Consider the following 27,607-nt stretch of genomic DNA (forward strand, 5'->3'; position numbering starts at 1 on the left):
AACTCAATTACTGTTGCTTTCTGCCTCAACCAATATTTTTAGTTTCATTTATGAAGCAATCATTTTCAACATCTCAAGTGTGGGGTAAAACTACTGGGTTATTATAAAGCTATAATTTAGGTAATAAAGAGTTTATGAAGAATACCCATCGCAAAAATGGAAAGGTTTGTGAGAATACTTACTGGTTTATTACCTTACTCCGTGTATCAATTCCTCTCTTTCACTCATGATGAAGTGATGGACTATCTCAAATTGTCTTTCACCAACATGCTGCTGTCACTTCATTTTAGTCCCCCCATAACGTTTGTCATGTGTTGTAGGTAGCAAGTATCATATACTGAAGGCATTTGAGTCATTGTGCAGACTCTCAATGACATTTAACAAATGCCTTTCACTCATATTTGAATGGAATTCACGTTTTCACTGGCTGTAAAACAGGCCAAGTAATATCTTAGACAGTGTACTACAGCCTCCATGTTTTACTATAAGTCATGCTAGAGGAATATAGCACTGTGGCTGACTAACCTATCCACTACTCCCCAGTCTCTGATCATTCCTGGGAAGAGCCCCACCAGGAAGAAGTCTGGGCCTTTTGGCACCCGACGGAGCAGTGCCATCGGGATCGAGAACATCCAGGAGGTGCAGGAGAGGAGGTGAGAGGAGGGCTTGGGCTACCTGGAGATAAAAGAGGAAAATGGGAGTGTCAGAGAAAATTGATAGAAAGAGGTGGTGAAATTAAACATATCAGAAGTGTGGGCCAATACCACAAGTCACTATAAATGGCTGTCAGTTGTTACGTGGTTGCATTTTACAGAAGTGTTTCAGTTGCATTAGCATTAGTGGCTAACGGTAGATTAGAGGTAGGGATAGGTTAAGGTTAGTGTTGGGTTCATGTTAGGGTAGGGTTAGCTAACAAGTAGTTGCAAAATGCTATGGTTGTGTTTAGCTACATTCACATTTTACGCCTACCTATCCTCCTCAACAACCTCCTTACTTTTGTTTCTGTCTAAAGTACCTCCCACAACATCAGCTTGCCTAGTGTTTTTTTTTTGCCAATGCTATGACGGTTACAAACTAGTGTTTATTTGTCCTGCGAATTGGCACGATTTTATGCCTCAAGAGATGGGAGACAACGGGTAAAGAGAGAGATGAGGCATTCAAAGATACAGGGCTGCCAACTTTTGAATAAATCTTGGAGTGAGATTTGTTATGTGAATTTCATTGCCCCCCTGGCCCTAGAAGGGGGACTGGGAAAATTGTTCTGTTTTAAAGCTAATTTCCTGTAAATCTACGTATTTTGACAAGGCTTGGGTTTATGACCAGAGTGGAAAATAACAAAATAAAAACTACAGGTCAGGTGTATTCAGGATGCTTTGAACATTAAATGAACACTCAAAATTCGACAACTTTGTTACTTTGAGATTTTGGGGGGATCCATTTTAAAGTATGCTAATACATTTTTGGGGGCGGTATTTTTTAGGTCGTTTGGCACTTCATTCAGATAGTAATGAAATGAAATAGGTGACAGGCAAATGCTAGAAACAGTGGGAAGGTTGGATTGATCCCTGTTCTCAGCTAGAGAGTTATATGCAACATGTGCCAGGGAGTGTTACCACTACACCAAGACTCTGCACAGCAATTGTGTTATATTAATGGTTGATGGCAGAAGGTAACCAAATCATAGATTACAATCTCTGTCACGTTCGTGTGGAGAGACGGACCAAGGCGCAGCGTGATTGGAGTTCCACATCTTTATTTTTAGTGAAATTTAAAACAAACCAAGAAACAAACCATGACCGTGCAGTACTGAGGTGACATGAATCTGCCCCTACACCCTAACCAAATTATGAATCAATTTTCTCCCCACTCTAGAATCAAATGTACACTTTTGGGATCACAACCTGTTTGACAAAGTTATTTTCACAGTTATGAATCAGGTCACCCTACCAAACTTCCCTGCTAAAACATAACGTAGGTCTGCTGCCTTTTTTTTGCAAGTGTGGATTACATCGATTTTAGTACATGCTGTCAAAAGGCTGCATTCTGCAATAGATTTATGGACGGGAGTAACAGCAACCTAAGTTTGTTCACAACATTTTACATAAAACAGTGCTACCATGCTACTCTTTTTACAGGTAAAATATCTTGAAATAATATAATTTATTTGTATTTAGCCTGTTTTAGGTAAAAATAAGACAAATATAAAATCAGCGGAGAACGTTCTCACCCATTCAGCGCCACCCTAATCTGAGAGGCATTTCTGTAAAACGTGCATCCAATCAACTTGATCTCTCACATAACTAGGCCAATCATGTGCTTTAATGTGCCGCTTTTCAGAGTGCTGTGAATCGCAGGAGCAGATGGTTTGATTTCAAAACGATTTGGAGCACAGTTGAAAAGTAAACGCGCTAATGGACTAAAATAAAAATAAAAACAGTAGTTTTCAATAAGTGACATATAAGGTGTGCCGTGAGAGCATGAGGGTCAAGTGCGTGTGTCTCACGGCCAATGTGTGTGAGTTGGCAGCTCTGAAGGTATGTGAGGTCACTGGAGAGACATGTTGGTGTTTGACTCTTCCAATCAACAAACCGATAGGCTTTAGCATCCTGATCTCAATTCAAGGGGCTTTATTGGCATGGGAAACATACAGTGCCTTGCGAAAGTATTCGGCCCCCTTGAACTTTGCGACCTTTTGCCACATTTCAGGCTTCAAACATAAAGATATAAAACTGTATTTTTTTGTGAAGAATCAACAACAAGTGGGACACAATCATGAAGTTGAACGACATTTATTGGATATTTCAAACTTTTTTAACAAATCAAAAACTGAAAAATTGGGCGTGCAAAATTATTAAGCCCCCTTAAGTTAATACTTTGTAGCGCCACCTTTTGCTGCGATTACAGCTGTAAGTCGCTTGGGGTATGTCTCTATCAGTTTTGCACATCGAGAGACTGACATTTTTTCCCATTCCTCCTTGCAAAACAGCTCGAGCTCAGTGAGGTTGGATGGAGAGCATTTGTGAACAGCAGTTTTCAGTTCTTTCCACAGATTCTCGATTGGATTCAGGTCTGGACTTTGACTTGGCCATTCTAACACCTGGATATGTTTATTTTTGAACCATTCCATTGTAGATTTTATGTTTTGGATCATTGTCTTGTTGGAAGACAAATCTCCGTCCCAGTCTCAGGTCTTTTGCAGACTCCATCAGGTTTTCTTCCAGAATGGTCCTGTATTTGGCTCCATCCATCTTCCCATCAATTTTAACCATCTTCCCTGTCCCTGCTGAAGAAAAGCAGGCCCAAACCATGATGCTGCCACCACCATGTTTGGCAGTGGGGATGGTGTGTTCAGTGTGATGAGCTGTGTTGCTTTTACGCCAAACATAACGTTTTGCATTGTTGCCAAAAAGTTCAATTTTGGTTTCATCTGACCAGAGCACCTTCTTCCACATGTTTGGTGTGTCTCCCAGGTGGCTTGTGGCAAACTTTAAACAACACTTTTTATGGATATCTTTAAGAAATGGCTTTCTTCTTGCCACTCTTCCATAAAGGCCAGATTTGTGCAATATACGACTGATTGTTGTCCTATGGACAGAGTCTCCCACCTCAGCTGTAGATCTCTGCAGTTCATCCAGAGTGATCATGGGCCTCTTGGCTGCATCTCTGATCAGTCTTCTCCTTGTATGAGCTGAAAGTTTAGAGGGACGGCCAGGTCTTGGTAGATTTGCAGTGGTCTGATACTCCTTCCATTTCAATATTATCGCTTGCACAGTGCTCCTTGGGATGTTTAAAGCTTGGGAAATCTTTTTGTATCCAAATCCGGCTTTAAACTTCTTCACAACAGTATCTCGGACCTGCCTGGTGTGTTCCTTGTTCTTCATGATGCTCTCTGCGCTTTTAACGGACCTCTGAGACTATCACAGTGCAGGTGCATTTATACGGAGACTTGATTACACACAGGTGGATTGTATTTATCATCATTAGTCATTTAGGTCAACATTGGATCATTCAGAGATCCTCACTGAACTTCTGGAGAGAGTTTGCTGCACTGAAAGTAAAGGGGCTGAATAATTTTGCACGCCCAATTTTTCAGTTTTTGATTTGTTAAAAAAGTTTGAAATATCCAATAAATGTCGTTCCACTTCATGATTGTGTCCCACTTGTTGTTGATTCTTCACAAAAAAATACAGTTTTAAATCTTTATGTTTGAAGCCTGAAATGTGGCAAAAGGTCGCAAAGTTCAAGGGGGCCGAATACTTTTGCAAGGCACTGTATGTTAACATTGCCTTAGCAAGTGAAGTAGATAATAAACAAAAGTGGAATAAACAATTAAAATGAACAGTAAACATTACACTCACAGACATTCCAAAATAATAAAGTAATGTCAAGTGTCGTATTATGTATATACACTGCTCAAAAAAATAAAGGGAACACTTAAACAACACAATGTAACTCCAAGTCAATCACACTTCTGTGAAATCAAACTGTCCACTTAGGAAGCAACACTGATTGATAATAAATTTCACATGCTGTTGTGCAAATGGAATAGACAACAGGTGGAAATTATAGGCAATTAGCAAGACACCCCCAATAAAGGAGTGGTTCTGCAGGTGGTGACCAGACCACTTCTCAGTTCCTATGCTTCCTGGCTGATGTTTTGGTCACTTTTGAAAGCTGGCAGTGCTTTCACTCTAGTGGTAGCATGAGACGGAGTCTACAACCCACACAAGTGGCTCAGGTAGTGCAGCTCATCCAGGATGGCACATCAATGCGAGCTGTGGCAAGAAGGTTTGCTGTGTCTGTCAGCGTAGTGTCCAGAGCATGGAGGGGCTACCAGGAGACAGGACAGTACATCAGGAGACGTGGAGGAGGCCGTAGGAGGGCAACAACCCAGCAGCAGGACCGCTATCTCTGCCTTTGTGCAAGGAGGAGCAGGAGGAGCACTGCCAGAGCCCTGCAAAATGACCTCCAGCAGGCCACAAATGTGCATGTGTCTGCTCAAACGGTCAGAAACAGACTCCATGAGGGTGGTATGAGGGCCCGACGTCCACAGGTGGGGGTTGTGCTTACAGCCCAACACCGTGCAGGATGTTTGGCATTTGCCAGAGAACACCAAGATTGGCAAATTCACCACTGGCGCCCTGTGCTCTTCACAGATGAAAGCAGGTTTACACTGAGCACATGACAGACGTGACAGAGTCTGGAGACACCGTGGAGAACGTTCTGCTGCCTGCAACATCCTCCAGCATGACCGGTTTGGCGGTGGGTCAGTCATGGTGTGGGGTGGCATTTCTTTGGGGGGCCGCACAGCCCTCCATGTGCTCACCAGAGGTAGCCTGACTGCCATTAGGTACCGAGATGAGATCCTCAGACCCCTTGTGAGACCATATGCTGGTACGGTTGGCCCTGGGTTCCTCCTAATGCAAGACAATGCTAGACTTCATGTGGCTGGAGAGTGTCAGCAGTTCCTGCAAGAGGAAGGCATTGATGCTATGGACTGGCCCGCCCGTTCCCCAGACCTGAATCCAATTGAGCACATCTGGGACATCATGTCTCGCTCCATCCACCAACGCCACGTTGCACCACAGACGTGGTGGTTTTCCACTTTAATTTTGAGTGTGACTCCAAATCCAGACCTCCATGGGTTGATAAATTTGATTTCCATTGATAATTTTTGTGTGATTTTGTTGTCAGCACATTCAACTATGTAAAGAAAAAAGTATTTAATAAGAATTTCATTCATTCAGATCTAGGATGTGTTATTTTAGTGTTCCCTTTATTTTTTTGAGCAGTGTATATACACAGTGTTTTAACGATGTGCAAATGGTTCAAGTACAAATGGGAAAATAAATACACATAAATATGGTTGTATTTACAATGGTGTTTGTTCTTCACTGGTTGCCCTTTTCTTGTTGCAACATGTCACAAATCTTGCTGCTGTGACTGCACACTCTGATCTCTCTCTCTCTATTTCCCTCAGTCGGGAAGTGTCCCCCAGCACACAGAGGACCCCAGACAGTGGACACATCTCCCAGGACCCCAAATCAGAGAACTCATCCAATCAGAGCTCACCAGAGATGCCCACCACAAGGACCAGGTGAATAGACAGCACGCAAAAGGGCTCAGTTGAACCCAGGCTGAAGAATGTGTTTGTGCACTGCAAAAAATAATTTATAATATTTCAAGATATTTTTCAAGATAATTTACCTTCATATGATGATTAAGGTAAAATATCTTGAAATAATATAATGTATTTGTATTTAGCGCCTGTTTTAGGTTAAAAAAAAAAGATTATATGACAATGACGATAGATAATTTAGCTTGATAAGAAACAACTAGAAAAGGGAAAAAAGTGAATTATCACTCAATATAAGATTTTTTGGCTTGTTTAGTTTGTACTTTTTGCAATGTGTATTAGAGTGGTCATTTACATTTTAGTCATTTAAGCAGACTCTCTTATTCAGGAACAATTCGGGTTAAGTGCTTTGGTCAAAGGCACATCGACAGATTTTTTTTACCTTGCCGGCTCGTGGATTTAATCCAGCGACTTTTCAGTTACTGGCCCAACGTGCTTAACCGGTAGGCCACCTGTCACCCCAGAGTGACCCAGGTGTGTAGTTCCGCCATCTGTTGCAGGGCTCCATACATCCCTGAGGCCCAGGACCTGTCCCGCTCCTCATCCAATGCTAGCAGCTTTGCCAGTGTGGTGGAGGAACACGATAATGTGTGCATCGAGGAATACAACACTGGACTGGTAGGTGCCACTGTTTTCCCACCCACCCTCACTCACTAACATACAACACACCGTAACATAGAGGTTCATGTCTATATAATTGTGACACACACTCGAAAAAGATCCTGACTGACATTTGCTCTTGTGTTTTTGTTTGTTGCAGGAGAGTCTATGCTCTTTTGGAACACCATACAAGAAGGACTCATTTGCGTACGTCTCCTGGATAGAGGATAGTATGAGCAATACTAGTGCAACCAGCCAGGTCAGCTCTCCAGGTGAGCTTTTTAATAGTGTTTTCAATACTGCCATAAGGCTTCAAAAGTTTAGTTTGTCATGATGGCCCATCGTCTGCCCCTCCCTGACAGCACCTGCACTGCCCCATCAGACTGAGGGGGGCAAAAGGGTAGAGCTCAAAAGGGCAGAGAGCCGAGACAAGACAGAGAGGTCACAGGATAAGTCATCATCGGTAAGATTGGTTATACTATTTTAATAATCAGATCCACTGTAACATCTACGCTCGTTCACTGTACTAGATATGTACAATGGAATACAATCAAATACAGATTTCATTCTGCTAACATACAGCACAGGAGGTTGGTGGCACCTTAATTGGGTTTGTGGTAATGGCTGGAGTGGAAAAAGTGAAATGGTATCAAACACAAACACATGGTTTGATGCCATTCCATTCACTCCTTTCAGGCCATTATTATGAGCCGACCTCCCCTCAGCAGCCTCCACTGACACACAGGTATATATTGGTGTTAATAAATGGGCTTATAAATGTATAAACTTACCCTTCATTGTTGTTCAGTAATTGTGGTCTTTGTTAACCTTGTCATTCTCTTTCTGTGTCTGTCTGTGTGTCCAGAATTGTTAGCCTCTCCCCATTGATCACTACATGGGTGTCCATTAGCAGGTACCTGGAGTTTTCCAAGTCAGTAGATGTAACTAACCATGTGTTACCCATGTCTGTTTTTGGATTGGTTATGTGTGATGACCAGATAGGGTCTGACCCCAGTCTCTCTCTCCTCTCACAGCATTCCCATAAGAGGCACCCCCTGCAGGAGATGAAGCAAGCACACGTGTTTTCCACCACAGACGCAGAGGAGGATCAGAGCTAGTTGCTGGGACAGGCAGACCTGGTGTAGGCTGGTCTAGTCTGTACAGCCAGGTCCATGGACATGCACTTACAGCCCTACCTCATTCCAACTCTATGTGGCTGACTCCCAGCATGCCTAGAGGGGTGAAGGAGAGGAGTGTCCCGCACCCCACCCAAAAGGAATGCCACTCACACAGCATCGCCTCTGGCTGTCGTCTGTTGGCTCGCTTAGCCTGCATTTGTTCATGTGGTTTCTCATTGTATACACTCCCTTGTCTTCTCAATGGCATTGTTGATTGTTTTGAAGGTCGAAGCAGGGGTGGATCTTATTCGTTCAATAGATTGGTTTTGCAGGAGAGCCGTTGACCATGTGTGAGGTACAACAGGACATTCTGTTAGGCTAAAGAGGAATGCATGAGGAGGATATAAGGGTGTTGTCCTGTTGCCATTGTGGGAAGAAATTACATTATTGCACCCATCAACCTCACATTCCACCATGATACTGTACATGTGTTACTCTTGGTGTCCTGGATCCTTTTTTGTCACATCAATCCTTGTGTTTCAATTATGAGTGTAATGGTGGGTGTTGACTAGAAACTTTTAGTAAATGTTACATGTTTTTAATAGAAGGTACTTTTGTCATCATGCTGCTGCTGGTTTCAATTTCACTACTTCCCCTGCCAAACTGTACAATCACAGTTGATGTTGGAAAATGGAAAATCTTTTACTGACTCAACAATTATGCTCATCCTATTTCATGCCATTTAAGCTGAGCAAAAAACATGAAGTATTGAATTACTGGATAAGGTCCAGTGTCCAAACTAAATGAGTCATCAGTCTTCATCCCTGTTCCATACTGTAGATAATACCGCACAGACATTCCACCAAGGTGACCTAACCAAAGCAGACAGCCTCCAAAGTCAAGCTACTGTCCAGTGACTATAGTCTTCAGCTTTTCTTTAAATCAAGCTTGTGGTTTGGAATAAAGTATGTGTTTGGATGTGTATACAACTGTGCATGGTGTAAATCTGCTTGCAACCCCCAGTCAACTGGTACCATGCTCAAAATAGGTGTTGTCCCTGGACTGTTCCTGTGATGTGTTACTCCAAACCAGTCAAATCAGTCAACTTCTCCAAATTCAGTGCACAATGCAGATATACAATCACTTTATCAGTTTCATATAGGTTTTGATTGAGAAAGATGGGGCTACATTGTGTAGATGTGGAAACCGGCACTACGTTTTCAGATTGCTGATAGTTTGAAAATCTGACTTATTTCTAAAAAGAATTACACTGTGACAAGTCTTGAAGTTGCCTTTTTGATGATTGTGCTAAGCTGCTTTGTAGGAGGGTAACCCCCTTCATATAAGGAATCTATCCAACGGTGGACTTTGCCAACTGGAATCTATCACCAACTGGTTTGAATGTAAAACTAAACAGATGTCTATGAATTTGTACATATCTGCTCTCTATGAATGGAACCTGGGTCTCGTGAAACATCTAGACATTTTCCCTCTGATGTATGTGATGAAAATAACTGATATGAAGGCATGGTTTTCATTACTTTTTATTTCAATGAAATGAAGAGCCAATGTGGAATTTAGTTCTGCTTTCTCTGTTGTGACATTAGTACATTCGGTTTTCATACAATATTTTTGAAATCTTTCAGTTGAATCTTAAGGATCCCTGTCTAAGTTAACACTACACCAAAATACAGCTAGTCTTGCATTTAATCATAAAAACACCACAAGTCATTGGAAAGATGATAAAGTTTCATCATGTTAACAGAGCCTTTGGAGTCAGTGTGTATTGCACACAAACTCAAAATATATTAAAAAAAAACTTTTATCACAAAGGTCTCACTGGTCTTTGTAAAATTCTTGAATACCAGTAGTTGGATTACCTCCAGTGGCTCCAGATTATATTTGCACATTTCTCTGTGGTCCTGTTGTTCTGTTTGTACATGCAAGACATTTGGATTGAGCCCCCAGCCAATTCAAACAACAGATCTAATTTGCAATGTGCTTGATTCAGGTGATTGTATTGCTCTTCTCGTTGACAGTCCGCTTAAACCCTTGTTCAAGTTCCAAAGTCTTGTTTGTAAATATTGCTTTTCACCCTTTTGTAAATTAAGCCAAATATGTTTAATAAAGACAAAGGTGTAATACCATTGGAGGACTACTGTGGTTGTTTGAAGGCAACTGCTGCTGGTGATTGTTACTGCTGTTTATTTCAAGCATGATTCCCTCTTTCTAACTACAACCGTTCCTTCCCCCCAAATCCTTCACATCTCCAGGTTCCACCACTTGAAGGAGAACGGTTCCCTGCGGACATTGGAGCCACAGTGAACCTCTCCCAGCAGTTTGTGGTAGGAGGCAAAGTCATCAATGTATGTGCAGCTGAGTCCCAGCCCCTCCATGAGGGAGGTCATCTCTGCCTCCAGGGCACAGCGGCCATCCACCTTGGGCCCAAATGGCTTAGGGATGCCCAGGTTCTTTCCCAACACAATCATGTTTACCTGGAGGTAGAGACATACGCCTCATTTAGGAACTGCCTCTTGGGTAGTAGATGACTTGAACATACTCCTTAATCACATGTAGAAAATCATCAAAAGAACAACAAAGCTGATTTGGCAGCATTTTTGAGAGGTTTGCCATTCTGTAAGAATAATAGGTCCCAAAAATAAAGTAAGAAGTACTTTGGGTCTGGGTTAGGGGTCAGCATGAGGTGTTCTAGTGTAGAACCAATGTATTCTCACCATGTCTGGGTAGTAGGCCACTGCCCTGTTCTCCATCACATGGAAAAGGATGGGCAGGTCAATGATGTCATCGTCGTCTAGACCCAGCTCCCTCTTCAGGACATCCCTGTTCCAGTCTATACAGCTCTGTAGGGTGGCAGCATGGTTATTATACCAAGCCATGCAAAGCTCTGCTTGCTTCTGAGTAACTAGTCATTCTGGCCTCACCTGGACATAGTTGTTTTCTGCCTTGAGTTTCTCGTCACTCAAAATCTCATCTACTGTAATCTCTTCTGCTCCAAGACCTGTGGGATCGAAAAGCTCAAGTTGGTGTTGATGAGTGACAAATACAATTATTAATACAGTGAAACACACACAGACACGCTGAAATGAGTCCCCTAACACAGTGGTTCCCAAACTTTTTATAGTCCCATACCCCTTCAAACATTCAACCTCCAGCTGTGTACCCCATCTAGCCCCAGGGTCAGCACACTCTCAAATATTGTTTTTTGACATCATTGTAAGCCTGCCACACACACTATACGATACGATACATTTATTAAACATAAGAATGAGTGCGTTTGTCACAATCCGGCTCGTGGGAAGTGACAAAGAGCTTTTATACGACCAAGGCACAAATAATAATATAATAATCAATAATTTTGCTCTTTATTTAGACATCTTATTTATAAAACCTTATTTGTTCATCAAAAAAATTTGAATAACTCACCAAAGGTTAATGAGATGGGTGTGCTTGAAAGGATACATATAATCTGCAATGTTGGGTTGTATGGGAGAGTCTCAGACTTAAATCATTATCCACACACAGTCTGTGCCTGTATTTAGTTTTAATGCTAGTGAGGGCCGAGAATCTACTCTCCCATAGGTAGGTGGCTGCAAATGGCATCAGTGTCTTAACAGCACGATTTGTCAAGGCAGAATACTCTGAGCACAGCCCAATCCAGAAATCTGTCAGTAGCTTCTGATTAAATAAAATTTTCACAGAACCGCTTGTTGCAATTTTGATGAGACTTTCTTGTTCAGATATCGGTAATTGGACTGGAGGCAGGGCATGAAAGGGATAACGAATCCAGTTGTTAGTGTCATCCGTTTTGGGAAAGTACCTGAGTAATTGCGCACCCAACTCACTCAGGTGATTCGCTAGATCACATTTGACATTGTCCGTAAGCTTGAGTTCATTTGCACACAAAATATCATACAGCGATGGAAAGACTTTTGTGTTGTCCTTGTTAATGCAGACAGAAGAGCTCCAACTTCTTAATCAGAACCTCAATTTTGTCCTGCACAGTGAATATAGATGCGGAGAGTCCCTGTAATCCTAGATTCAGATCAGGTTTGCCTGTCCTAGCCACTCGGTAGCTCACCATATAAGACGCTTCTAGCTCCTTATTAATGGTATCTGTTGCTTTTATACATGTCTTACTACTCGAAAGTCATCTTAATTCTTGCTCAAAAAACTCCTGTTGCTTATTTTTCAAATTGGCATGTTATGTTTCTAAATGTCTGCGCAAGAGTGAAGGTTTGTGAGATAGTACTTTTGCACATATAACACACTGTGGCTGAGGAAATGCACTACTCCCAATATAAGTGAACCACAAATCAATGTAGTTTTCATCATATTTGCGCCTCTTCGTTGGTCCAACGTCCCGGTCTGTTGTTCGGTGCTTTCCCGGGTAAGGGGGCAGTAGCTCTTCGGCTGCATCAGATTCACAACTGTCAGTGTCCATGCTAGCTGGGCTAACAACAAATGTTGAATTACTGATGATAGCATTGGATGTGCTCGTGGAAGCAGAGCAACTTGTGTCGTCGACAGGTGCTTGTAGTAGCAGTACTACCAGTAGAGCTGGTATGTGTCTCTATGGACACGGGCCTTACTTTTTAAAACCATTTATCATTTTTTTAGCAAACGGAATGAGCAGCAGCTACGTTTGGCTACATACGGACCGTTAGTGGAATTCCCGCAAGAGAGTAACGGTTAATGTGATTGGATGTTAATTATTTGACTGGGCTACCTTTATTTGACATTGTGGTGTTATTTCTCTGAACACTAGATGGTTTAATTTTATTTTTGGCAGTGAAATGAGGCTACTCAAGCGAGAAAAAAACCTCACCCAAATGTTTAGCCCTGTTGGAAAATCTAAATGGACTGTTTGAAAATGTCGGCGTACCCCCGACGGCATTGCGCGTACGTACCCCAGTTTGGGAATACCCGCCCTAACGAAAGGCCTACCATCAAACATTTTGGCTTGTCCATGCCCGCCATTCTGTAAGCCCCTGAATAGTTTGTAGCTTGCATCGGGGCTGGCGAGCAGAAGCCGGAATCCCTGCAAAGAAAAGGGAGACAAAGACAACATTGGCAGTGCCCTTCCTTTGACAGCCTGAGAGCTTTACACTATCACATAACCACAGGGCAGCCAAAGTCTGTGTCATGTCCAAGTGCAAATAGATGGGATGAACAATTCTGGTGCTCAAAGGATCTCACTAATGTATACTCTAGATTACAGAGCAATGTCATTTTACTGGAATTCTTTGAAAGAGTGAAAAAAAAAAATCCTTGAGAAGATTTGTACCTTTTTGTCCGGAGCTGGGACGAAGGTCATGAATTCATCCACATGCCCAACCAGGAGCCAATCAGAGAACAACGCAATGGGCTCCTGAACTTTCTGGGCCCACAGGAAGTCTTGCACTACTTTGGTCATGTTGCGGCCCTTAGTAGCCCTGAAAAGTCAAACAGCCTTATCACCACTGGCTACAGACTTATTTGAATGTTCCACATACTCTGCATAACAATGAAATCCATTATTAATTCATCTTAGGTCCTAAGAAACATAAGTAATAAAATGTATTTTCAAAAGAATAGAATGGCAAATGTTGAGTTTAATTATGTTATACTGGTCTGTGTAGCCTATATACTACATGGCTACGCCATGCATGAAATCAATATTTATTTTGTTAATTAAAACAGACACTCTTAGGCTACCCTAATCACACATAGGCTATTGTATAGTAAGCTAAGAATATAATGAAATACAACACAATAAAATACAAATAAAAATTTTCCCACACAACTTGCTTCAAGGCAACATGAGGAACTGCTGTCATATAAAAAAATAAAACAGATATTTTGAAACAGAGCCCAAGGCAAGCCAGTGCTTTTTAAGCCATGCTTCATCTGTCCTACCCTCATTCCGTGTTGTTAGAGAGCAGGCGTAGGGTCTTACATTGAAAGTAGGCCATCTTCATATGATACTGATAGAAAATAATAGCAATCTGGTTTTTCAAAAGCATGAGAGCCTTCAATTGCATTAGCGTATTTTATCCCAGAATTTTTGTCATTTAGGAATATTTATTCCCACAGTAATTCTTTATGAATCCATCCAGTGGTGGTTAAGAAAACAAGACATGTGTTGAGCTATGCATAGAGATGGGTGAAGTGACATGCCTTAGTACATTTCAAGCTAAGAAATAGGCAGAACTTTACCACAATCATGGCTAGGTCATTTGGCGGAAATAAAAGTAGAGGCTTTGTCACCGGCAATACCTTTCATATATAAATAAAAGTATGCAAAAAGTTGGTAGGATGCTAAAGTTGGCGGGAAAATGTATTGGTTTGAAAAGTGTATTATGTTACACTCACGTAGGGAAGGCCACTCCAATGATGATCCTACCCAGAGGGTAGTTCTTTCCATTTACAGTGACTGGAGGGCTAACCTCCAGGTTACCAAACGAGTCCAGGCTGCTCACTTCTTTGCCATATGCTGTCCTAGTCACATAGCCAAAGTCTTGGCCCTGAGGGCACCAGGTAGAGAGCGGTTAAGACACAGGTCCACCACACCGCTCACATTTCAGAGATAAGAACATTTTAACTCTAGGTGTTGTGAATGCCTTTTCTTACCAGTAGCACATCATAAGGGAAGTCCTGTAGGTCTCCGTCTCGGGGGGAGTCCAGAACAACAGGGAAACGTTGGTGAGGAGAATCAATGTAGCCAAACTCAATCTCATCCTGAGAGAGAAACCTCCATTACATGTCTATACATTTTTAGTGCAGTTAGAAACAAGACACTGGTCTTTGTTCTGATGTCTTTCATTTAAAGAAGAGGGTATCTAGAATTTAAATTAACAATGGTTAGCAAACATATGGAAGACATTTTGTTTTGATTGAAAACAGGTTGGAATTGTAAAGTGTTCAAATGACAAAGATTTCAAGCACAAAACGGCTTGAAAGATTACAAGCTGAATCACACGGCTTACAGTACCTGCATCCAACGGTCTCCTCTGTTCATATCCTCAGGGCAAATCTTCAGTTTGCACCCACTGTTCTTCACTAGCCTCCTCATTCTCTTTAAGAATGGGTCATTATCAGTTGTGCTGGGTTACCAATGCACAAAAACACTTGTCTCAGTACATTTACAGCTGGCATCATTATTTCCATCAACATCAATGCCATCATCATCATCATTTTCTTCATCATCATCATTGCCTCTCACCTGCAGACAAAAACCTCTACAGGGTCGAGTGTGTTGGGTGTCATGATCCAGGGAGCCACTCGGAACACCACCCTGTCTGTAAAGATGGGCGTCTCAGGAAAGCCCTGGCAAAAGAAAAAAAAAAAACAAGAGTCCAGGATAGAGATATATAACCTTGGAAGTTTTAAACTAGAAAATTACATTTATTGAAGTAAATGTGGTGTGCTTGCTAGTCAAAGTATTTATGGTTGTGAAATGGTAGTAATAGTGGTAGTGATGGCAGTAGTAATAGGCTGTGTCAGTTATAGTGACCTATTTTGGGGTGGTTTGTAAGTGTGGAATTATTATAGTAGGTTATAGTGGGCTAATATAGTTGGCTAGGGTATGTACTATATCATCACACACCAAGTGTTTTTAAGATCTCAAAATATTTTAGTTTGAATATTCTGAGAGTATTGTGGCAGTGATTTCAGTTTAGAATATTGAAGCCTGCATTCCGCCATTTAAATTAATGGGGTTACAACAAGCATTTTAGTTTATGAAGTAGGAATGGTAGCAAAAAGCTGTGATGAAGAAATCAAAGTTCAGTCAGTCTACCCATGCTAACATTGGGGTTGTGTTTGTAGCTTTCACGGTTAAAGAGCAGAGGCGAATCCAAATACTTCCTATTCAAGCCTATGGAGCTTTTAAGTACATAGAAAATGGTTATAGTTCAAAAGCATAAATGGTGTCAAAAAGCTGTATACAAGCACACTTTTCCAGATCAGTCTGCACCTTTTAAAGTTTGAATGGTGTTCCTAGGTTAAACGGTAAAGACTAGTTATGACCTGAATTTTTCCCATTCGAGACTATGGCCATTAGATAAGAAGTATGAACAGTTTCTAATGTTGTGCTTTGCTTTCAGCAAGCACACCTAACAAACAAACAATAAAAGTGTTAAATTACACCGTACCTGAGAGCTCGGCTCCAGCATGCTGAGGTTGATGCTGATTAGGCCCTCAAAGTCTTTGTCAGGGAACCTCAGGCCTTCAACGTAAAAGTTCATCTCAGCGTTTCCCCAGAGGCAAGGTACCTCCTTGGACAGATCCTCACCTCCCACCACTAGTGGGTAGTCCTTCACAAAGCTCTTGTAAAACAGGTTTTTTTCTGCAGTAAATAATGTTTTCAATGTAAATAATAGGGCTGGCATAAAGCTGCAATATGTAACACTTTGTATGAACTGACAAAATTAACATAGAAATGTGAGTTAAAGATCTGTCATTCTCATTAAAAGCAAGTCTAATAAGCGGTAGATCAGGTCTATGTGCGCTATTTCTATGCTTCACGTTTTAAAGTTTAGTTTTTGCATCTTTTTCTTTCAGTTTTGTACACCAGCTTCAAACAGCTGAAACAACAATATTTTGGGTTATGGAAAATATATTTCACAGTTGTTTAGATGGTACAAGGATTCTCTACACTATACTTACTTGTTTTGCCACATAAACTGAAATGAACTATTAGAATGAATAAATGAACTATTAGAATATTAACAACCAGGATATGGCATAGTGATCTGCAACTGTAAGTTTGAATCCTGGGTCTGACAGGGATGTGAGCTGGCAACCAGAGCGTTGCTGGTATCAAAACCTAGATACTGTTGAGCCTTTGAGCAAGGCACTTAACCCCCCCCCAAAACCTGCTACACAGGCACCCAGTGTGGTTCCAACATGTATGTGTCTCTTTCAGAGACGGAGGGATCAACAAAGAAAAATAGGTTGGACCTGAACTCCATCGCAAATTCAGAATTTGCTCCAATTAATCTGTAATTTAAAAATGTTTATACAAAAAACATTGCAAGAATATTGACATCTTGATTTTGTCTTAATTGTCTTAAGTAACGTTTAGCAAATTGGGGTAAAATGATAAAGCACACTTTCTTTAACCTCTAACCTCCGATTAATATAATATTCAGCCATAAAACTGTAATTGTACATCACGTGTCCAACTCATTCCACGGAGGGCCGAGTGTCTGCGGATTTTTGTTCCTGCCTTGTACTTGAATTATGAATTAAGGTCACTAATTAGTTAGGAACTCCCCTCACCTGGTTGTCTAGTTCTTAATTTTAAGGAAAAAAATAAAAGCAGCAAACAGGCCCTCCATGGAATGTGTTTGACACTCCTGTTGTACATGCATGGACAGCCACACACACCACATACAAGATCTGAACAGACTGGACTCATTACATAATTTATTTGACTCACTCAGGGTTTGGTGCATGCCTGCTGTGGACCTGAAGACCCTCACACACTCTGCATCACCCTGGGAGATGTGCATGGTCAGCTTGTAGCCTTCTGGGAGCTTGGCAGGGCCACTGGTCCGCAGCACCATGGGGGACATATCTTTAAGATCTGACATATCGAAATATTGGAATTATTGTACATCAATTGTCAACCCATCAACCACACAAGACACAGGGATCCATCTAATCAAACAAGACACTCCTAGCTCAGGAATTTTGTATTTAGCCAACACAAACATAACTGCTGCGCCTCTCTAATGAATCCACACAAGAGACCTGCAGCCTTTAAATGTGTATTTATTGCAATGCCTGCAGCACTGTCAGCAAGGCTGTCAGCTCAGTAGACCAGGATGACTTGGATGTTGTTATACCTGAGACTCTGGTGACCTCAGCATGCTCACTGTCCAGGCTCTTCCGACAGGTGTGTTCTGAGTCACAGTTGACCAGTAGGATGGCACCGTGGCCATTAGGCCCCCACATCCAGGATCCCTGAAGAGAGATGAACAATCTCATTCAGGGACAAACAAACACTTCCCTGTCAAATTAGCTTTTCCCAATTTGTTTGCAAGAGGTTAGATTACATTTACAGCTGAGTGGAAAAGTACAACGTTTTAATTTCCTATGAATACATTGACAATCTTCCAGGATTATAGCATGAACACTAGTCTTCTGACATGCCTATTCATGTTAGAGCATCTCCTGTGTCCTGCTGTGTTAGGAGATAGAGATAGTGACATCTGTGCTGAAAGCAACCAGCCTGGACAAACCGTGCAGTTATAACTAACCTTGTTGGGGTTGTTCCTCTCCACCTGGCCATCTCGATCAGCATCAACATCCAGGGAGATCTCTGTAAGATAGACAGGGCCTCTGTGCCATTGAAGCTCATAAGCTGCTTTGGGTCTAGAATAGACCAATGAAATATACCTTAAAGGGGCCATCTGCAGTTCAAACAAGGCCACTGGTAAAAAGTTGAGGGATGGGGCTAAAGAAATGTAACCACTAGAGAAATGTAACCACAAATTCATAGAGATGACCATCCATTATATAAAATTATAGTTTTAACCATGTTTTGAGACCATACAGTGTTCATTTACGTAGCTTACAAACACTGGAGCAAAACAAGCTTATATTTTGGGTTCTGATGTAGTACGATAGTAGACCTACGCTAATGAGGTTATATTCTTCAAGAATCGATGGATATACAGTATATCATTATTTTAAAAGATCCATAAATGGATGTAGCAATCAAAGATTTTCTCTAACACGAAAATGTACACCCGACAGATTTACAGTACAAAAGGTATGGTATTAATGGGGTCAGAGTAGTTTATATGTTTGCGCTTTCCGGTCATCAGCATGACATACCAAAAGCAGTGAGGTGAACGACAGCTTTACCCAACACCTCCTTCTTCTTTCCATAATACATGACCGATAGCTGCAACAAAGGAGAACATTTACAAAGTCACAGGTAAAGTAATAACATCTCTAGACCAAAGCAGTGGTTGTGTTTTGATGGGGGTCTTCAATGTTATATTCCTGTCCAGATATGTACAGTACATTACTTCAGTGGAGAATCTGGACACCCGGCCCATTTTGGAACTGGCACTGGCTTAACATAACCCTGGAGTCCCTTATCACCCTCTGAACCTTTCACCTATTACTACCTGTCAGGGCAAGGAGATTGAGGTTGTAACCTCATATAAATATCTTGGAATTTTAATTGATGACGGCCTCTCTTTTAAATTGCATATTCAACAACTTACAAAAAAATTGAAGCTGAAATTGGGATTTTATTTTAGGAATAAGGCCCGTTTTTCTTTTGAAGCCAGAAGGAGGCTAGTATCAGCTACATTTATGCCTTTACTAGACTATGGGGATATTTTATATATATCTTCCACTCAGTGTTTGAGATCAATTGACACTCTTTACCATGGCACTTTGAGATTTATTTTAAACTGCAAAACCCTTACGCACCACTGCACTTTGTATACCAGGGTTGGCTGGCCTTGTCTAGTCACTCGTAGGCTCAGTCACTGGTATACTTTTATTTACAAAGCTATTTTGAGTTTACTACCTTTTTATTTGTGCATTTTTATTGTTCAGAAATGTGGTGGGTACTCTCTTCTTTCGCTGGACTTTATCCTGCTAACTGTTCCAAATGTCCGAACTGAATTTGGTAAAAGGGCTTTTATGTACTCTGCGCCATCGTCTTGGAACGCCTTACAAAATACTTTTAAACTGGAAGAACTTGTGCCGATTGGTGTTTTTAAATCGCTGATGAAAGATTTTGAGGCTGATTCCTTAACCTGTCGATGTTTTTAATTTGCTGTTTTATACCCTTGTGAATTCAATAGTTTTTACTAGATTACTTGTAGTTTTTCATGTTGTCTGTCTGTAATTTTTTTGTAATGACTTGGTGCTGCCTATCTTGGCCAGGGCGCTCTTGAAAAATAGATTTTAATCTCAATGAGCCCTTCCTGGTTAAATAAAGGTTAAATAAAAAAATCAATAGGACTGGCACTGTGGTGTACCACTTCACTTTCCCACGTTTGACATTTTCTGGTATCAGGTTGAGACAGGGCCATATTGGCATCATTTCCATGTGGTTTGCACGCCACTCTTGAGGAGCTGCAGATACTTGTCTTAATTAAATACTTCCCTGCAGCGTGTTCAGTCATAAGAGGGAATAGTCAACTCTGGATTCTTTTAATATGATTTCACATACTGACGTCTCAGGGTAGTTTTCATGGCTGTGCCTGTGGCCTACTTTACCTTGCTATCATTTTCCACTTCGCTGGCAGTGTCCATGGTGAGAAGAAGCACTGTATTCCCATTGAAAGGGGTGGGGATTGGTCCACTCTTCGCTGGGGGTGGGGTAATCCTGTACTGCACGTTGGGGCTACATTTCACAGAGAAGTACGTGGAGCTGGGAGGGGCACTCCTAGGGGAAAAACAAATACACGTGACAGTTACACGTCACATCCTGATGCTTTGCTTGCACAAATCTATAGCAATAACAGAGACAACACAATTTATTTATTTTTATTTCACCTTTATTTAACCAGGTAGGCCAGTTGAGAACAAGTTCTCATTTACAACCGCGACCTGGCCAAGATAAAGCAAAGCAGTGTGACAAAAACAACAGTTACACACAAACAAATGTACAGTCAACAACACAAAAGAAAAGAAAAATAATATAAGAGAACAAGTGCAGTGGACCACCAGCAGTGAGTACAGTTCATAATCTCCTATTTCCAGAGGCAACGGGTGGTAGTGCTAGTTCTACAGTCATCGTAGAGGTATGATGTCGTCTACATCCCTCTAAAATGAGTAACATACCAAAGGGGGAGAAATACTAGACTGTCAACCTACACTAGTATAATTTCACAAGAATACTGGCAATAAGGATGTACTTACAGTATATATATCTATGTATCAAACATCTCATGGTGTTTATACTAAGTATATACCTGTTTATAAACATTAAGCTTGGGCTGTAAAACCTAATACCTGAAGTCCAGGGCTCCAGGCTGGACCAGGGAATTGGTCCATGCTAGAGGTCGACCGATTAATCAGAATGGCCAATTAATTAGGGCCGATTTCAAGTTTTCATAACAATCGGAAATCGGTATTTTTGGACACCGATTTGCCCATTTAAATTATTATTTATTTTTTTACACCTTTATTTAATCTTCATTTAACTAGGCAAGTCAGTTAAGAACACATTCTTATTTTCAATGGCGGCCTAGGTGGGTTAACTGCCTCGTTAAGGGGCAGAACGACAGATTTTCCCATTGTCAGCTCGGGGGATTCAATCTTGCAAACTTACAGTTAACTCGTCCAACGCTCTAACCACCTGCCTTTCATTGCACTCCATGAGGAGACTGCCTGTTACGCGAATGCAGTAAGCCAAGGTAAGTTGCTAGCTAGCATTAAACTTATCTGATAAAAAACAATCAATCAATCATAATCACTAGTTAACTACACATGGTTGATGATATTACTAGTTTATCTAGCGTGTCCTGTGTTGCATATAATCTGACTGAGCATCCAAGCATACAAGTATCTGACTGAGCAGTGGTAGGCAGCAGCAGGCTCGTAAGCATTCATTCAAACAGCACTTTTGTGCGTTTTGCCAGCCGCTCTTCATTGTGCGTCAAGCATTGCGCTGTTTATGACTTCAAGCCTATCAACTCCCGAGATTAGGCTGGTGTAACCGATGTGAAATGGCTAGCTAGTTAGCGGGGTGCACGCTAATAGCATTTCAAATGTTACTCGCTCTGAGACTTGGAGTGGTTGTTCCCCTTGCTCTACATGGGTAACACTGCTTCGAGGGTGGCTGTTGTCGTTGTGTTCCTGGTTCGAGCCCAGGGAGGAGCAAGGAGAGGGACGGAAGCTATACCGTTACACTGGCAATACTAAAGTGCCTATAAGAACATCCAATAGTCAAGGTTAATGAAATACAAGTGGTATAGAGGGAAATAGTCCTATAATAACTACAACCTAAAACATCTTACCTGGGAATATTGAAGGCTCATATTAAAAGGAACCACCAGCTTTCATATGTTCTGAGCAAGGAACTTAAACGTTAACTTTCTTACATGGCACATATTGCACTTTTATTTTCTTCTCCAACACTTTTTTTTGCAATATTTAAACCAAATTGAACATGTTTCATTATTTATTTGAGGCTAAACTGATTTTATTGATGTATTATATTAAGTTAAAATAATTGTTCGTTCAGTATTGTTGTAATTGTCATTATTACAAATACATTTTTTTTTATTTATATATATATATATATATTTTTTTTTTTTTTTTTTAAATCGGCCAATTAATCGGTGTCTGCTTTTTTTGTCCTCCAATAATCGGCATCGGCGTTGAAGAAATGTCCCTTGAGAGGAAGCATTTCGTTTTTACACACACCATTGTTATGAAACCATTTGTATCTGCTGTGTAATAATATATTGTGGAGTCTCCGATATACTAACCACAGCCTCAGAGGCACGACAGTTCCACAATATTGTAGCGACCTTAACTCAACACCTAGCAAGCTCATCAACAGGTTCTTACCTCTTGGTGTAACGGTTAACGTGTTGGCTTGACAGTCGCTGGACCTAGGTTCAAATCCCAGTTGGAATTCCCTACGATAGGTTTATTTCTTCAGAATGGTGGTTTGTGTTGGGCTTAACACTCTTTTCTATCCTGTTAACGTCAAAATCATAGGCCATAATTGCTCATAACACGTCTAATTCAGTAGCACTGCATCTTTGCCCTTGATTGGCAAGACTGGTGTCATATGAATTGGCAGCTTGTAAGAATAACAAAATAGTCTGTTGACTAGCAGAAAGACATCACTAATGCAGACTCCCTCTTAAGAACATGTGGTCCGACTCCTCCGCTGAATACAAATGCCATCCACAAACAGTACTTTCAGTGCAATAGAGGGAATGATCCAACTATTTATGCAGTTGGAATATCCCAAATATATGACAACAAAATCAGTTGATCATGTCGCCTAATGACATTACTTATAAATGTGATCAGGGATTTCTATTGGAGAAGCAGTTTTAGCCCACATTCATACTGTACTGTCTTTGATTGTATCTTAAAGCTACAATACGTAACTTTTTGGGTGTCCCGAACAAATTCACATAGAAATATGAGCTATAGATCTGTCATTCTCATTGAAAGCAAGTCTAAGAAGTCGTAGAGCTTGTTCACGAGCTTCAAAAACAGCTGAAAATAAAATATTTTTGGTTATGGAAAATATATTTCACAGCTGTTTAGATGGTACAATGATTTTCTACACTACCCAAATGGGAAAGTAATATGGCAATATATGTATATTACTTATACTGTATGTTTTATATTGGCATATATTGTGGAAACATATGCCCATATATGCTTATATACTGTATGTATTGTGGCAGACGGCAGTGAGAGGAGAGGAGAGTGGTTATTGAGGGGAGATATTTTGCAGCCCGCTAGCTCCACCCCCGAGCCTTATATGGACTTCCTGCCCCAACAAGGCAAGAATGTCGTTCGTTAAGCCAGGGAGTGCTTGGGGATAAAGGAGGAATCAGCCTGAACAAAGTGCTATATGAAGAGAGGGAGTAGAGAGAACAATATCTGTGGGATTACCTGTTGTGACCTGGACTGTCTGACTATTTGGGCTGCAATCTGAGGCTGGTAACTCTAATGACCTTATCCTCTGCAGCAGAGTTAACTCGGTATTTCCTGTGGCGATCCTCATGCGAGCCAGTTTCATCATAGTGCTTGATGGGTTTTTGTGACTGCACTTGAAGAAACTTTCAAAGTTATTGACATGTTCTGTATTGACTGACCTTCATGTCTTAAAGTAATGGACTAATTTCTCTGCTTATTTGAGCTGTTCTTGCCATAATATGGACTTGGTATTTTACCAAATAGGGCTATCTTCTGTGTAATACCTTGTCACAACTGATTGGCTCAAATGCATTATGGAAAGAAATTCCACAAATTAACTTTGAACAAGGCACACCTGTTGATTGAAATGCATTCCAGGTTGACGCTGGTTGAGAGAATGCCAAGAGTACAAAGCTGTCAAGGCAAAGGGTGGCTACTTTGAAGAATCTCAATGTTTTGATATAACACTTTGGTTACTACATGATTCCATGTGTTGTCTTCTATTCTACAATGTAGAAAATAGTACAAATAAAGAACCTTAAATGAGGTTTCAACTTGACTGGTACTTTTTTTTTTGTATGGGAGTGTAAGATGTTATTAAAATACATCACATTTAAAATGTTTCACGTTCAATTGGTTTATAATTATATCACATGGCCACATTACTTTTCCGTATGGGTATACTTGCTTGTCACAATTTCAATGTCTGAACTAAAACCATTTTAGCAACGAGAAAATGGCGGCACGATCTCTGTATAGTGCACCTTTTAATTGCACCGTAGCATAGCCATATAGCCTACAATTTCGTTAACGAAATAAAGCAATACCGATTTATGCCGCGTTCATGTGATAGTCGGAACAAGGAAACCGGGGACAAACTGGGCTACTGTTAATTCAAAGGTAATCAAATTGTTTGTCACATGCGCCGAATACAACTGGTGTAGACTATACTGTGAAATACTTGCTTACCAGCCCTTCCCAACAATGCAGTTTAAAAAAAGATTACATCAGTGTGTTTAATGTCAACTTGTCTCCTACACAAGCTAACAATAATAGGGCTACCCAGCTACTACCGCCTGAAGAGACAATTCTGGGTCGGGTAGCACGGACACATACCTGTTCAGGTTCACTTTCAACACTGTGCCGACAACGTAAAGGGCCCTCAAAGTTTTCCCAGTGTCGAGGCGAAATGTCCGTTGGTACATCTGGTCTACTGGTTTGTTGGTGGCTATTCTATTAAAGTGCTGAAAGAGATTAGGGTGCCCGGTCAAAGAAACTTGCTCCTGGGAAACATTCATGGTGATAGGCTACGTTGCAGTGAATCCGAATTATGGAATGAGACCTAGCGGTGTAGTGTATACATGTCTAAGGATTGGGGGTGTTTTCCTGAATGTAATTTGAGGCAGATGAGGCTGCAATTACCCAGCAAATCAAACGTATGCCAATTTGCATGAATCTTCTAGAGAATGATGCCGTACGCAACAATTGGATGTGCATTCCACCACCTACTATGCGGGTGGATAATAAGGATCCCAAAAAGGAAATTCATGTGGCTAAAATTGCATAGCAATCCAATTGCATTTGTCACATGTGCCGAATACAACAGGTATTCAGGGAAATGATGACATACAAGCCCTTAACCAACAATGCAGTTGTTTATTTATGTATTTTTTATTTCACCTTTATTTAGCCAGGTAGGCAAGTTGAGAACAAGTTCTCATTTACAACTGCGACCTGGCCAAGATTAAACAAAGCAGTGTGACACAAACAGAGGTACACATGGAATAAACGGAATAAACAAAAAATACAGTCAACACAATAGAAAAAAAAGATAAGTCTATATACAGTGTGTGCAAATGAGGTGAGATAAGGGAGGTAAGGTAATAAATAGGCCATAGTGGCAAAATAACAATTTAGCAATTAAGCACTGGCGTGATAGATGTGCAGAAGGTGAATGTGCAAGTAGAGACACTGGGGTGCAAAGGAGCAAAAAAATAAATAACAGTATGGGGATGAGGTAGTTGGATGGGTTATTTACAGATGGGCTATGTACTGGTGCAGTGATCTGTGAGCTGCTCTGACAGCTGGTGCTTAAAGTTAGTGAGGGAGATATGTCTCCAGCTTCAGTGATTTTTGCAATTCATTCCCGTAATTGGCAAGCAGAGAACTGGAAGGGAAAGTGGCCAAATGTCACACCCTGGTCTTAGTATTTTGTGTTTTCTTTATTATTTTGGTCAGGCCAGGGTGTGACATGGGTTTATTTATGTGGTGTGTTTTGTCTTGGGGTTTTCATAGGTATTGGGATTGTGGCTTAGTGGGGTTCTCTAGCAAAGTCTATGGCTGTCTGGAGTGGTTCTCAATCAGAGGCAGGTGTTTATTGTTGTCTCTGATTGGGAACCATATTTATTCAGCCATATTCTTTGAGTGTTTCGGGGGTGATTGTTAATGTCTCTGTGTTTGTTGTCACCAGATAGGCTGTTTCGGTTTTCGCGGTATGTTTTATTGTTTTTGTATTGATCGTGTTTCGTCTTCATTAAAGATGTATCGAATTAATCACGCTGCATTTTGGTCCGACTCTCGGCGGCGTGGAAGGAAGCCCGAGAGTCAGCCCCAAACATTTCTTGAGGGGGGGGGAGATATACCTGCTGGAGCGGGTGCTACGGTGGGTGCTGCTTTCCTTTAATTTCTTAAGGTATGTATAGACTCTTTTCCTTTTAATCGGGCTGTTAAGACCTTTTATGTTGAATGTGACATATTTTAGTGGATTAAGCATAGGTTGGGTTTCAAATATGTAACTGAATGGAAATCTCTCATATGTAAATAGTCAGGAAATATTTAAACTTTGGTTTGAACACAGAAGTGACCTATGTGTCTCTTTAGGAAGGAAACAACAATAAACATAGAAATAATAATCCCACCCACCCCGATTGTCAGACTAAAACAACAATCCCAACAATCAAACATGAATACACTTGTAGAGATACATTGGTGCTCGCTTTCCATCTTGCTCTTACTAGCAAAACCTTGGCGTAAACTAAAACCTGCGAGCTCTCTAAGTTGAAAACAAAAGTTGTGAATAGACGTTTATGGCTGAATATTTACTGCCCACGGTAAGGGCTGCTTAAGTCTCTTTTCAGAAGAGAAACATAAATGGTGGGGAAAGCAGTCATATCTGGGAAAAAGCTGACCCTCTTGCCATCGATGGTTATGTCCTCTTTGGCGCTTGCGAGTTGCAGTATCTTCTCTCTGTCTTGGAAACGGAGGAACCTGATCAGGACAGCCCGTGGGGGCTCATCTGGCCGGGGTTTCGGCGCTGATGTTCTGTGGGCGCATTCGATTTCCAGCGGCTTGGTGAAGTTGATTATGCCTAGGACATCAGGGATCCATTGAGTGAAGAAACGGACCGGGTCACGGCCCTCGCTGTCCTCTTTCAATCCAGCCACACGGATATTACTACGTCTGCTCTGGTTCTCCATCTGGTCTACCTTGTTTTGAGGTAGGCATTGTCCTTCTGCAGTTGTATCAGAACCTGGTCATGTCGAGCGATGGTATCTTCAACTGTGCTAATGCGCAACTCGGCCTCAGTAGTTCTCAAAAGGAGATCATTCATGGAGGATTTTAGGTCGTCAATGGAAGAATGGAGTTCAGCCGATTTCTTGTCAATTTTCATAGAAAGACCTTTGTTACCATCCTGAATTTCCCGGAGGAGAGTAGCCAGCATGTCGACAGGCTCGCAAGTCTGGAACTGTCGTCTGAGTTATGAGGGCTAATGCTAATCTTGCTAGCTGTAGCGTTATCGTTATCTTAGGAATCAACAATGTTTTGGTTGTCCTTCTTGCCTCACGGTAGGAGGTCCATGGCTCTTTGGGAAGGTAAGTACTTGACAATTTATCAGCTGATGTTAGAACATTGTTTCAACGTTGTTATTTAGGTAATAATAGAATAACTTTGAAGAGCTCGGTTTGTCAATGTCTGCTCAGCGGCATCACGTGCTCCTGATGTCCACATATTCGAAGTCCGTACCGTCCAGAGTAGTGATAATGGACTGGCAGACGGGTGCTGGTAGCGATCGGTTGAAGAGCATGCATTTCATTTTACTTGCATT

The 27,607-nt window shown here is 41.2% G+C and overlaps 3 protein-coding genes across 20 annotated transcripts in view; 1 reads left to right on the forward strand and 2 right to left on the reverse strand.

Moving 5' to 3' along the window:
* The window catches only part of LOC110527984 (rap1 GTPase-activating protein 1), a 164,919-nt gene extending 154,918 nt beyond the window's left edge, over positions 1–10,001 (forward strand). For 4 of the 18 annotated variants that reach the window (XM_036983493.2, XM_090241168.1, XM_036983495.2 and 1 more), the window contains 6 exons: positions 544–653; positions 5,981–6,097; positions 6,619–6,754; positions 6,897–7,008; positions 7,099–7,199; positions 7,771–10,001. In XM_036983493.2, the coding sequence (XP_036839388.1) occupies positions 544–653; positions 5,981–6,097; positions 6,619–6,754; positions 6,897–7,008; positions 7,099–7,199; positions 7,771–7,854 (660 nt within the window). In that variant the 3' untranslated portion in view covers positions 7,855–10,001. Of the gene's footprint in view, positions 1–543; positions 654–5,980; positions 6,098–6,618; positions 6,755–6,896; positions 7,009–7,098; positions 7,200–7,432; positions 7,482–7,601; positions 7,650–7,770 lie in introns of all 18 variants that reach the window. The other 14 variants (XR_016497287.1, XR_016497286.1, XR_005052602.2 and 11 more) reach the window with 5 other exon arrangements.
* The window catches only part of LOC149982572 (solute carrier family 2, facilitated glucose transporter member 1-like), a 321,473-nt gene that overhangs the window by 173,549 nt on the left and 120,317 nt on the right, over positions 1–27,607 (reverse strand). The gene's annotated exons all lie outside the window — the stretch shown is intronic.
* On the reverse strand, positions 9,383–24,819 carry pad (peptidylarginine deiminase). The gene is given in 16 exon segments (NM_001160501.1): positions 9,383–10,349; positions 10,590–10,715; positions 10,797–10,873; positions 12,820–12,913; positions 13,160–13,307; positions 14,227–14,378; positions 14,485–14,592; positions 14,846–14,957; positions 15,077–15,180; positions 16,008–16,201; positions 17,297–17,443; positions 17,706–17,823; positions 18,120–18,181; positions 18,700–18,769; positions 20,107–20,275; positions 24,619–24,819. Coding segments are annotated over 16 exon segments (2,004 nt in total). The 5' UTR covers positions 24,708–24,819; the 3' UTR covers positions 9,383–10,115.

Source organism: Oncorhynchus mykiss, chromosome 7 (assembly GCF_057628025.1).
Source record: "Oncorhynchus mykiss isolate SJ-2025 chromosome 7, ASM5762802v1, whole genome shotgun sequence".
In the NCBI taxonomy this organism is placed as follows: domain Eukaryota; kingdom Metazoa; phylum Chordata; class Actinopteri; order Salmoniformes; family Salmonidae; genus Oncorhynchus; species Oncorhynchus mykiss.